This window comes from Tiliqua scincoides, chromosome 2, assembly GCF_035046505.1.
Source record: "Tiliqua scincoides isolate rTilSci1 chromosome 2, rTilSci1.hap2, whole genome shotgun sequence".
NCBI classification, from domain to species: Eukaryota; Metazoa; Chordata; class Lepidosauria; order Squamata; family Scincidae; genus Tiliqua; species Tiliqua scincoides.
The window spans coordinates 57,751,871-57,764,653 of record NC_089822.1 but is presented as its reverse complement, the minus strand read 5'-3'; the positions used below and the strand labels follow the sequence as shown (position 1 = coordinate 57,764,653).

The following is a 12,783-nucleotide window of genomic DNA, read 5'->3' as shown; positions in this document are numbered from 1 at the left end:
CAAATCAGTTTGTCACACCATGAATACAAATCCTATACCAAAGCAACAAATCAGCAGTTGCTGCCTACTCAAGCAGCAACAGTTTAGACTCAATGGGAAAACAGCCAAGAGGCAGGCTGCACCACTGTCAATGCCTACTTACCTCTACCACCTGGCCTACTGCTGCCACCGTTTCCACTCCCCTGCCTCTACTGTGGTTTCACTAGTTGCTCCATGTTGAGTTAAAATTACAAACATGTATTTTTGCAAGACTGTTGCTTAGAACAATGAAAAACACATGGAATGCAGGACTATAGCTACATTTTCCTTAAAGTCAATTCCACTGAAATCAGTGGAATTTAAATCCAAGTGAACTTTTTAGAAGAGTGTGTTAAATTAGGAGAAATGGAAAGGTTGTGTAGGTCAATTAACTTTATAGATTCCTCTTGACACTGTTGAAGTTGTCTGCCAAACTGAGCACTTCAGAACAAATCATCAGATATCAAATTCAGTATACTTAACAATTGGAGGAATCTGAACTTGATATACAAAATTAGACAGTAATTTAGGGTTTAATCCTATCTAACTTTCCCGTGCGGTGCAGCCACAATGCAGCCCTGTGGTAAGGGAACAAACATTTCCTTACCTTGGGGAGGCGTCCATGACTTGCCCCTGCAGCACAGGATGCAACGCACACCCTGTTGGCACTGCTGCATCACTGCTGTAAAACTGGATAGGATTGGGCACTTAATCCCAAAATGGATTGCTTCTTATGCCTGCACTTTCAGTGTTATATGCATTTGACTACTGGTGTTTAAAGGTAAGATTTAATATATTGAAAAAGTGTTAAAAGTGAACATTAAATGTTCTGGATAACACAAATTGATCCACTATGTTAGCAATTTACACAGTCTAAGGAATATTGATTATTGCTTGCTACACAATAGCAAAAATATGTCTGAAGATTTTGAAAACTGTTTACAGAAATGTTTCAGCAGCAATACTATAAAACCATAAGCAATATTTTATTGTGTGCATTTATATCCCATTCCCCAGCCAAGAATACAGTACTTCCTTGAAACAATTTACAAACATTTTAACACATCATATAACATAACTTCTCACCAAAGATGACAATCCAGCTAAACACCAAGGGCAACAATAGCTGGTTCCTTGGATGAAGAAGCCTCAAAAGACACATCCAGACAATATAACCGGGCTCAGATGTGCATCAAAACACAAATCAAGATAAGCATTCAGATGTGATTCAGTAATTTGTGGAAGGTTATTTATGCACATGGATCACTCAGTGAATTGGGATGAATGTTTTCCGAAGTTGCCTGTACATTCATGGTGAGAGTGTAACAATGGGCATAGGAAGAGCTTGTGAATAAAGCTACACTATTCCTAGACTCAACTCAAAGGAAGGCAAGAGTAAACACTGAGAAATACATTTTTAAAGTTATGAAACAACTCAGTGCTTTACAATTTAGTTCACAATTCAGTTCTGAACTGATGGGAGATCGCAATCCAGTGTAATGCTACCTGGATACATACAAAGGGTAAGGACTGCCACCCTTAGGCTGCAGAGCTGAGTGATGCAAGAACCTCAATTGTAGCATGCTGAAACTATGCAAACTGGCAGAATGTGGCAGGATCATTTATTTTGCTGGAGAAGCCAGATGGACAACAAGGCAGTTGAGCAAAATCATAAGCCTCCAGGTTTACAGTATCATTTCATTGTATTTGTTTAGTGGTGGCTTTTATTGATCTTCAGAAACAGTCCTACTGCTATAACTGCAGTATTCAACACAATCAAAATTCTGAATTTAATCTACATTTTTCCTGAGACCACATTCTAGCACAAGTTAGATGAGTTAGAACACAGAAGAACCAGGAAATCAAGCATTCTTTACAAAAAAACTAATATCATGAGGAGCTAGTCATGGTTACTAAGGGCCAAACTACTGGAGCCCATAAACACACACACTTTTTTCTTTTAGAACAGCCACACAGGGCACCAATGCCAGTTAGACCCAGACTGTGTGGGGTGGAGAAGTTCATTCTCCCCAAAAAAGAGAGAGTACGGGGGGGGGGGGTTAGAATTAACCTTCCCCTCTCTAGGCACTCCAATTGTAACTATGACTGTTGCCCTATGCACCTGTATTAAAGTGAGGAGGTGATGTCTCTAGAACACGTTTACATGTTCTTGTAACTTTTCTTAAATGGTGAAAGAATTTCACTGTACCTACCTCTCTGTGCTAAGCCAATGTACTGGATCTGTTTCCAGGGCCAAGAACTGCTAAGCATGGGTACCAAAATGTCTTGCAAGGTTCATAGATATTATCCGTCTTTACAAAATAAAATATAATTAAGGATGCAGATCCTATACACAATTAACTGAGAGAAAGCTCCACTGTACACAGAGGAATGTTCATTCCTTATTTACATCCCTATTTGTGTGTCTTTTTTAAAACACATCACTCCTAGAACATGGTCAAGGTTTGGCAAACTTCAAGAAAGAATAAACTCAGAGAACTAGTGAGGTTGCTTTCTTACATGCCCTGATTATCCAAACTAAGCTGAAATACTTGAAAGGGTACATCCCCAATTGGTTTTAGACATCATAAAGGTGCACTTAAAAAATGCTTGGTTGCTTCATACCAATATTCCCAAAAGCCTTGAGACGAGCCAAATTCCTTTTGTCATAAAATTTGAAGATGGCCCCAGCTAGAGCAACTTTTCTAATCAGTAAAATACACAGAACACAAAACCTATAACATTTGGGAGAATAGAGACCCAATGACATTTTACTGTTTAACAGCCCAATCCTATGCATGTCTACTCAGAAGTAAGTCTTATTGTGTTCAATGAGAGTTACTCTCAGGAAAGTGTGGACAGGATTACAGCCTCAGGTACCTTCAGGTGTTTCAAGCAAACCAAACACTTCACAACCACATCTGGAACTGAAGCAATACTCTATAATCAGGATTCATTATTTCTATTTTAAAAAATCCTACCAAGGTTTCCTGCTACTTAAGGAGATTGATTTATGCAAAGGAGAATGCTACTTTTGAAGCACATCCTCTTTTGTGCAATGCCCATAGAGCAATAGCCAGCAGGATCTCACATATTTCATTTGGTATGCAATCAACATATATGGATAAGCCTATTATTTGGTAATTACATTTGCATAATGCTTATCATATAGAACATTCCTTTAACCCATTTTTGCCCAACCCACAGGTGTACACATTTGGTCCCTGTTGAGTATTTGCAGAAATGGCTGGGGGGAAAAAAGCACAATATCTTTTAGCTTCCCTTTTCTCATCCATCACCTCCCAAAAGACTATAATACTCTGTATTATATTTATGTTTTACATCCAGTTATTAATTGGATTGCATTTTCATTATCTTGTCTTGATGACTTGTTTTTCCTACACTTCGCTTCAACCCATGCAAATACCCACCATGTTCTGCATCAACTTTAGTTTTCAATTTTCAAAGTGGGTCCTTATTAACAAAAGCTCCTGAAACAAGCTAGTTAGTCTCAAAAGAGCCACAGGATTCTATGCATTATAACTCATATAAAGAAATCTACAATGTTAGTAACATGCCACAAATCACCAATCCTATAACACAATAATAGGTTGGGCTGTTTCAGAAGTGCAAAAAAATATCAAATTCAACATCAACTGGAATTACCTCATGGCCCCAGGTGGTATTTTACAGATACCATCCCTTGTGCTAAACTTTACTAATGTAGCTTTCTTGCCACTACAGTCCCATTATCACTCAGTTTAGTGTAGTCTATTAGTTTTTGTTGTTGTTTTGCTACTGTCTATTCCAGAGTAATTGGCAGGAGGATCACTGTCCTTGTAACAAGTTCTGAGTCTTTAGAACAAGGCAGAAAAAGTATAAACTAGTGGAATAAATGAATATAAATGGCCTACATCAAGCATTTCTATCAGCAAGACCAGAGAGAAGACTGGAGTTTTCAGCCCACTCTCCAAAAGACTCAAACTTCTTTTATGAAACAGGTTCTCAGTCAAAGAAAGCATAGTTTAAACTTCAACAGACGAAGGGCTGAGAAAGGCAGGAGGTGTGTGTTCATCAGGAGAGATGCATGTTCATCACTGCAGATGCAGTAGAGAGCCAGCCACACTGCAACCAAAATTGATCATTTACAGGCATAACTTTCCAATCCTATGCACACTTTCCTGGGAGTAAGCCCCATGGAATACAATAGGAGTTCCTTCTGAGTAGGCATGGATAGGATTGGGCTATAATGTATATAAGTGGGCAGGGGCAGAAGGTTGTCTGTGTGCAAGATTTCAAAAAGCTAGCTGAAACTGATGCAGCACACACACAGCTTTACGAAATGCAAATGTGCCAAAAGCGAGGACAGAGGGCACGATTTGGACACATTGCAACAGGATCCTATGTACACTCACTGGACTTCAGTGGGATTTGCTCCCTGGTGAGCATGCACAGGATTGCAGCTTCAAAGGACAGCAGTCCTTTGGGTAGGTGGAAGATGCCCCTCAAAAGGCTGTTTAGCTCTCAACATGAATCAATTCAAACATGCCTGGAATCCCAGATGCACCAGGGCTGGCTACATTGATGCCAATGTGCTCTGCACATGTCCTCCTTTAGGCTAAGGCTGCAATCCTATCCACACTTTCCTCTGAATAAGTTCCACTGACTATAATGGGACTTTCTGAATATACATGCATAGCAGGATTATGCTGTAAAACTACAATTCAATCCACACTTTCCTGGGAGTAAGTTCCAATGACTATAATTGGACTTACTTCTGAGTAGACAGGCATAGGATTGGGCTCTAAGCCCCAACACAGACAGCTCCAGGGTCGAGATGGGTGTGAGTGTGAGTGAGAGAGAGATAGGTGTCTGTGTGAGTGAGTGAGAGAGACAGGGAGGTAGAGGTGGGTGTGTGTGTGTGTGTGAGAGAGAGAGAGACAGGGAGGTAGGGGTAAGTGAGTGAGTGGGAGGTAGGGGTGTGTGTGTGTGTGAGTCAGGGAGGTAGGGGTGAGGGAGTGAGTGAGAGAGAGGGAGGTAGTGGGGTGTGTGTTTGTGTGAGAGAGAGGTAGCGGTGTGTGAGTGAGAGACAGGTAGGTAGGAGGGAGGGAGTGGTGTGTGTGTGTGTGAGAGAGAGAGAGAGAACGGTCGTGCGGCGTGTGTATCCTCACCTTTGATGTAGACGTCGTCGTCGGCCCGCATGAACCACTCGTAGGCGTCCAGGTAGTGGTCGTGCATGTACTTGAGCATCATGAAGGACTTCTTCTGCGGCGGGTACGAGTCGTCCACGCCGGGCAGGGCGACGACCGGCAGAGGTTGCTCCGCGGGCAGGACAGGCGGGGGGACGGAGCCCTGGCTGGAGAAGAACTCCACCCGGCCGGAGATGGAGCGCGCCCAGGTGCGGTGCGCCGCCAGCGCCCGGCTGCCCAGGTACTTCTGGGCGGTCATCACCCCCACGTAGAGGAAGTGGCGGGTCCTGGCGCAGCCCCGGGCGCCCGCGTAGTCCCCGCTGCCGTTGTGGCTGCTGCTGCTGCCGTGGCGGCCGGCGCCCTCCTCCTCCTCCTCGCCCTCTCCTCCAACGGCAGCAGCCGGGAGGCTGGGCAGCACCGGCTCGTCCTCCGCAGCGGGCGGCGGCTGCTCCCGCTCCCACAGGCTGCCCTGCGCGCCGGCGCCCGCGAGCCCTCCGGCCGCCGCCGCCTCAGGCTGCCTCCTGCCCGCGGGCAGCCCGGCGGCGCGGCCGTAGAAGGAGCAGAGGCTGGCGCCGCCGGCGCTGGACGAGCCGCCGCCGCGCCTCTTCCTCTCGCTGAGCTCGGCCACCCTGGGGGCGATGAGCCAGGAGGCGACGGCGAAGCCCAGCACCAGCCCCAGCACCACGCTGAGCCAGGGGCGGCGGGACCGCGCGGCCATGGTGGCGCCGGCACGGGCGGCAGGGACGCCGCCGCCCCGCACTTCCAGACCACCCCGGCGAGCGCACGAGGCGTGGCCGCTGCGGGCTGTTGCTCCGACTGAAACTTCTCCGGCGGCCCCTGTGCCGTCGCCGGGCTCGGCTGGCTGCACCTTGTCAGCGCGGCTGGCCCCTCCCCGCCCCTCCCACCGCTCAGCCTCCTCCACACAAGGGCGGCTGAGGAAAGAAGCGGCGCGTCGCTGCCGCCGCCCGGGAGGCTCAGGCAGCCGCCTCAGCGCGCTGCTCGCCCCAATCCCTCAGGGCCGCGGCGGCTCCCGAGCGCCTCCCTCAGGAGGAGGCGGCGGCATCCCCCACAGGGGCCGCTGAGGAGCGAGAAACTCCGCCTGGGCGCCCTCCGGAAGGAAACCCTTTTTCCACGGGCCGCCCCTTTCCCCCCAAGAACTCTCTCGCAGTCCGCCTTGTAGAGCTCCTCGCTTGCCCATTCCGACGTGACACGTTCCACGTGTATGTCGCCTCGCCCCTTCCTTCAGCTTCCGTGTGGTGTTGCTGGGGGTGGGAGGCACACAAATTCGGATTCCCCATTTTTGTAAGGACGGGGCGAGGTCCTGAGAGTAACAGTCCTATAGTACACTTATGTACTAAGCCTATGCAGGTCTACTCAGAAGTAAGCCCCATTGTGTTAAGTTGGGCTTGCTTCCAGGAAAGTGTGCATAGCATTGCAGGCTTAGAGCCCAATCCTATGCATGTCTACTCAGAACTAAGTTCCATTACTGTCAATAGGGCTTACTCTCAGGTAAGTGTGGCTAGGATTGCAGCCTTAGAGCCCAATCCTCCCATGCATGTCTGTTCAGAAGTAAGGGCCCAATCCTATTCAATTTTCCAGTGCCGGAGCAGCCATCCCAATGGAGCATGCACTGTTTCCTGTGGTGGTGAGGCAGTCACAGATGCCTTTTCAAGCTTTAGGAACATTTGTTCCCTTATCCTGGGGCTGCACCAGTGCTGGAAAGATGGTGCTGGAAAGCCTTAAGTCCCATTATAGTTTATATGGGCAGGGTGACCAGATGTCATAACTGCCAAAGAGAGCAAGACACCCCAAAATGTAGGATATCCAAGAAAAATGTAGGACATGGCAAAATAAAATCGTATATTGATTTCATAGGATTAATGTAAACACTATATTACTATTAAAAGAAGGCCATGTGCTGCCTGCAGGGGCCCACTCACAGAGAAAAGGAGGGCATTTAAGTTCTTTTCCAGGACTTGAGACTAAAAAAGAGGACATCTGGTCACCTTGTCTGTGGGGATTACTCCCAGGAAACTGGATAGGATTGCAGCCTTAGAAAGCACAGCATTCTCTTTTCCAGCTCCCCACCCAGCTAAGATAAGATGTAGGGTAGAGGAAAGGGAACCAGGATCCTTGCCCCTCTTACTACAAACAAAGGGATGTCTGCCTTGAAAGGAAAGATTCTTAATTATCCACTTAGGGACACATTAGTAAAATGAGAGAGGATATGTAATTAGTATAATTGTGATAGGATATGCTATTCTCTGAGCATATCTACACTACACTCTTAAATTGGTTTTACATTGCCACAATCCTGGCCTCTGTTTATGAGATGAAATATTTCATGAAATAAAGAGCACTTGTTTCCCATTCTTCTTACAGAATTCCCAAGTTCTGTCTGGGAGAATTGAATGACTTTTGAATCAGTTTAAACACTTCAACATGGATATGTCCTCTTGACTGAAAGGGTCAGTCCCAGAACCTGTCTTAAATGTCAGGGGTCAGTTTTGTGAGATCTGAAATAGCAAGAACATTTACATGTGTAAGTTCCTTTTCCTTCCCCTAACTAGAGAATAACCACAACATGGGGAGGTGAGAGGACCAGGCCCCAAAAAAAACGGTGCCTGAAGCACTCCTGAAATTCTGCTCCCCTCCCCATTTTTGCTGCCACTACTGCATGTGCCCTGCTACTCGCCATGCTACCTATGCACCTCCTCCTCCTCAGTTTAGAGGAAATGATGGCAACAGGCTTTATCTGGTCCAGGAACAGGATTGCCGCTATCTCCTCCTCCTCTTCCTCCCCCCCCCCAGCTGCCATGATCTTCAGCAACAGTGCTACAAGCAGTCCCTCCCCCCTACACACAGAAAAAATGGCAAAGTAGGGTCAGAAGAGAGAAGCAGGTGATTTTTCACTCAGCTTCCTTGTTCTGCCCCACCCTGTCCCTCTACTTCAAAATGTAGAATAGAAGAGTAAAGGAAGGGGCAAATGGTGGCTAGGTGAGGTGGCCAATAAATGCAGGGTGCCACCTGTGTCCATCCACCACCTGAGACAGCCTGTCTTACTTTGCCTCATTGCTGGGGTTGGCCTTGGATGTGGATGAGAGGGGGACACCAACCAGCCCACACATCAGAAAATGTGAGTGAAGGGCTTCTTTGGCAACCAATCAGGCTTGAATCTTTACACCAATACTGTTAGAAACCAATCATAGCCTTGAGAAACATACAGAGAGAAGGTAAGTACTTGCAAGGGTACACACTGCAGGACATCATTGGTTGAGTCCTTCCTTATATAGCACATACACACCATCAAGGAATGACATGTATGACTCTTCTGGGGTACAGTGCAAGTATGTGCAGTATACTGGTGTTTACTAATTTCTTTATTGGCAAAGTGAAAATACAAGTTTTATTAATCTTTTCCTTAGGGAAGACAAAGCTGGATCTTGAATTAGCAGCTTTGCATGTACAAGCATCTGTTTTTGGGGGGGAATTGAGGAAAATGGTTCCTGTATACCTGTTCTGCAGCTGCCTGCTAGCAACCTCTCTTCAGGGAAAGAGATTAATTGGACCAGGGTGATCCAACTTTGGTCAGCCAGGGGGACATGATCCTTGCATTACCCCCCACACACACACACTGTACTGACCCAGAAGTAATTGGTGGTGACGTGATGACATGTAACATCCAAAGTCAATCAAAGCTTATATTAATTTCTGTCTGATCTCTACCAATAGCTTCAGGCACATGCTAACAAGTAGAGGATAGGATGGAACCCTATAGCACCTACAGAAATTATTATACTGCTTAATGTTTGGGCAGCATTTGCTGAATATGCAAAGAGCTTCACATAGACATAGTCCTTCCAACAATCTATAAGGTACGTAGATTGTATTATTATCCCCATATTGCAGCTGGGGAGTGGAAGCTGAGAGGGGGGTCTTTCCTAAGGCCACCTAGTGAGTTAATGGCAGAGGCAACATTAGAACTGCAGGTGTTTTGATTCTCAGTTTAGACTTTTACAGCCCAATCCTAATGTGCACTGGAAACAGGCAGGCTAGCATGCCTGCTCTGTATCCAGTGCAAGTTTGGGGCCAAAAGCAGTGCAGCTTGAGGTAAGGGGAATCACTTCCCCTTTCCCCATGTTGCACTACAGCGGCCCCAATGGGTCTACTCGGATCTGAGCCACCATAGGAATTGGCACAGATCCAAGCAGAATGGAGCAGCCAGAGGCTGCTCTACACCGCCTGGGAACAAAGGTCAGGATCTGGCATAACTGCTGGGTCTGCAGGGTCCATAACTAACCCATCCTCTGGGGCCTGCAACAGTGTGGGGGCACATTAGTGCCCTGGCCTAACTCCCTTCAGAGTGGCGCAAAACTGCTTTATGGCTTGCACTGGCCCAACTCCTCCTTTGGATTGCGCCTTTTGTTACATCAGCTACATCAGCTTCAGCCTCTGGACTTCATTCATCAGAAGTAAGCAGTATCTGATGGTTGCTAGAGTGTAAAAGTCAGTAGAGATATGAATCAGATCAGTGGAATGAAATTTTTCCTCTGTGTTTCTGTGTCACACAGTCTAAGATTGCAGTCCTAAGCACGTTTTACCTGGGAGTAGCTCAACATAATTTATTTCTGAGTATATGTTTATATGATTGTGGTGTAAGTGCCATGCATGGGCTATTAGATCAATGATATTCAAATGCAGAGATTAGGAAAAAGGTCAGCAAGTTTGGTTCTGTCCAACAGTCATTCCTTATCATCAGCCTTCTCTTTCTGGTGCACCCTAATGTAGCCATCAAAGGATGAAGCTTCTTCTGGTTAGCTTTCAGCCTATGGGACCAAACCCTAACTGATCTTCAAGCACAACTAATACGGCAGTGCTGAGCCTGATTTCCAAATAAGCAGAACATTTCAAAGTTCAAATCCTGGTTGTATATTTCAGTTGATAGCCCCCAAGTCATGCAGAATTGAAGCAATTTTTGATTACAGAGTAGGTGGCAAATTCAGAGGATGACTCACTCTCCAAGGCAAAGGCAACCAGAATGCAACAGACAGGTCTCTATTTGGAACAGCTGCTTCAAATGACAATTTGTAACTCAATGGCAGCAGAAAACAACCTTTTTTTAAAAAAATTACTGCAACCACATAAAATCTAAATATTTAAAAATGTATGCCACAATCTGTTGTTTGGAGTGTGGTCTGACTGCTTTCTATTCTCTAATCATCTACCCTCCCAGTTCATCCACCTTAGAGCCTTTGTAACTTCTACCTGTGCAACAGTGGGAGGATATGCAACTGTATTGATGTCCAAGACCAAGATCATACTCCACATGATCAATCAGGTAAATTCAGAAAATTCTGTGATACAGTTCTAGACCTGAACCTGGGCCCTCAGATTATATGTCTGATGCTTCACTGATTGAGCTATCCAGGTTTTGCTAAATGTTGCTTGGGGGACCCTTTCTAGCACAGACAGTGATAAATTTCTCCAAGTTGTGTATTTTTGCAGTGCATAGAGAATGATCTCTAACAATGACTTATCACATATACCTAAGCAATGATTTGAACCCAGCAACATCAGATACAAGGTGCAGTCCAGATCTGATGATGGGCCAGAGCGAGTCCCTTGCACCAACTTGGGAGTATTGCAAGCGTGCCATAAGGCACATTTGCGCCTCTTTAGGAGTTTACTGAGCCAATGCCACTGGATGAAGATAAGGTCATGCTGGCCAAGAGCAGCTGATGTGGATGGGGGGTTGTGGAAGGTGGAAGAGGAGTGCTTGGGAGCAGGGAGGGTGGGCAGGCGGGGCCTGGGAAGGGATGGGACCAACCTCCGACACTTAGGCCGGATCCTAACCCCCTCCCAAGCAGCCCGACTTTTACCTGTGTAATCACATCAGGTTGTGATTGTCTGCTTACTGAGCTATCCAGGTAAAGACAGAGTTGTGTTTATGCCTGACTTGCTCTGATAAAATCAGATATGAATGAGCTCAAGGTCTTCCAAATGTAATGCTTGAGACAGATCTTAGTTGTTGCTCTTCATGATCGCCATTGTAACGAGATAATTCAGATAAGGTGTGACTATCAGTTGAAGAAAAAAATCCAAAAACACAGCCTGCAGTGGTTTGGCCACATTTGCAGAATTTACACCAGTCAGCTGCCACACAAGCTTCTCTGGACTGCACCCTACCTACTAGAGGGTTCAACAGGCAGCACTAAAGAAAACGTTGCTAACATTGAGGAAGATCTAAGCAACCAGCAACTGACCATCAAGGAGGCTAGAAATATCACCAAGAATTACCAAGAGTAGAAGTGTGTCATGGATCCCATGGGCACCTACAGTAGTGTATTGGTTGAGAGGATGACCTGCTCCTCAAGTGCCAGCTAAGAATTAGTCTTGCTCTGAAGTGCAGGTATGCCATGTATCAAAAGATATGCCCTTTCTCCTCCCCCCTCCATAACACAGCATGAGGAAGGAAAAAGCCTGATGCTTCTATGTACATCTTGGCACAGCGTGGGGTTGGAGTCTCTCCTTGTCAGTCTTGTAACCCAAGTATAGGGGACTCCCCCCATATCCCCTGTTCCACTTTACCTCAGATATGGCCCCCATGCCCCCCTGCATACTCCTCAGCCCTCATAATGCCTTTTAAAGGCATAAAAACATCACTTCCAGTTTTATGAAAAAACAAGGAATTTTTTTTTAACCTAAAGAGCTATTTTGAGGCCTACAGAGGCCGTGGGTGGACATGTGCGGCCTCTGCGGGGCTTAGAAGAGCCTCTGGAGGGTGGGGGCGTCTGCAGTATCCACTGATTCAGGTATGCACAGGGGTTCTGGAACAGAATCGGGGCATGCCTGTACTGTACTTCTGGCCTTATGGGGAAAAAAAATTCTTTTTTAAGCTCAGACTTGGTTCCTTTAGTCTTGAATGACATTCTGCCAATGTGGACAGGTATTCCTAATCTGTTTTGCAAGAGCTAAATACATCATTGAACTTCACCACTATGCCAGGAATTTCCTTCATCAGATTTTCCATAACTTCCTCATAATATCCCTGGTGCTGAAGAAACTCCACAGAAACTCCACAATACAATCATCTATAAACCCCATAGGTGTTGATTGTGAAGAATTTCCTACCGTTCTCCTTCAGTTCCATCTGCTGGTAAATCTGGGACATGTCTAATTTGCTTGAGGGCTGATCCCCTTTAAGCTTTCTGTATGTGGAAAAGAGTGATTGTCTAACTTGGCAACTTGTTTTATTGAGATTTTGTATTCCCCACAAATGTGGATGGTCTGGTCTGTCTTAGCCACAGCTACAATCAGTGTTGCCCATTCTGAAAGCTGCATAGGGGATTCAAGCCTAAGAATAACACTAGGAAACCAAAGAGCATGCATTACTGGATAATGCAAAAAGAATGCCTTGTCTGCCTATTAACTAGCCTTACTGCCCCCTGCTGACACAGGTGCAACAATAATGCATTGCTGCATATTCTTACATCCTCTTGTTAGCAAGCCCTTTTCTCTGGGCTGGTGAGGATCACTTTCTGTTCAATAGGATTGGGCTATGAGGAAATAATACCTT

General features: G+C 45.9%; 1 protein-coding gene across 1 annotated transcript in view; it reads right to left on the bottom strand.

The window, feature by feature from the left end:
- Positions 1–5,925, bottom strand: part of CHSY3 (chondroitin sulfate synthase 3) — a 143,695-nt gene extending 137,770 nt beyond the window's left edge. Inside the window, exon 1 of the mRNA XM_066612567.1 lies at positions 5,190–5,925. Within this exon, the coding sequence (XP_066468664.1) occupies positions 5,190–5,925 (736 nt within the window). The remainder of the gene's footprint in view (positions 1–5,189) is intronic.
- Between the last annotated feature and the right edge of the window lie 6,858 nt (positions 5,926–12,783).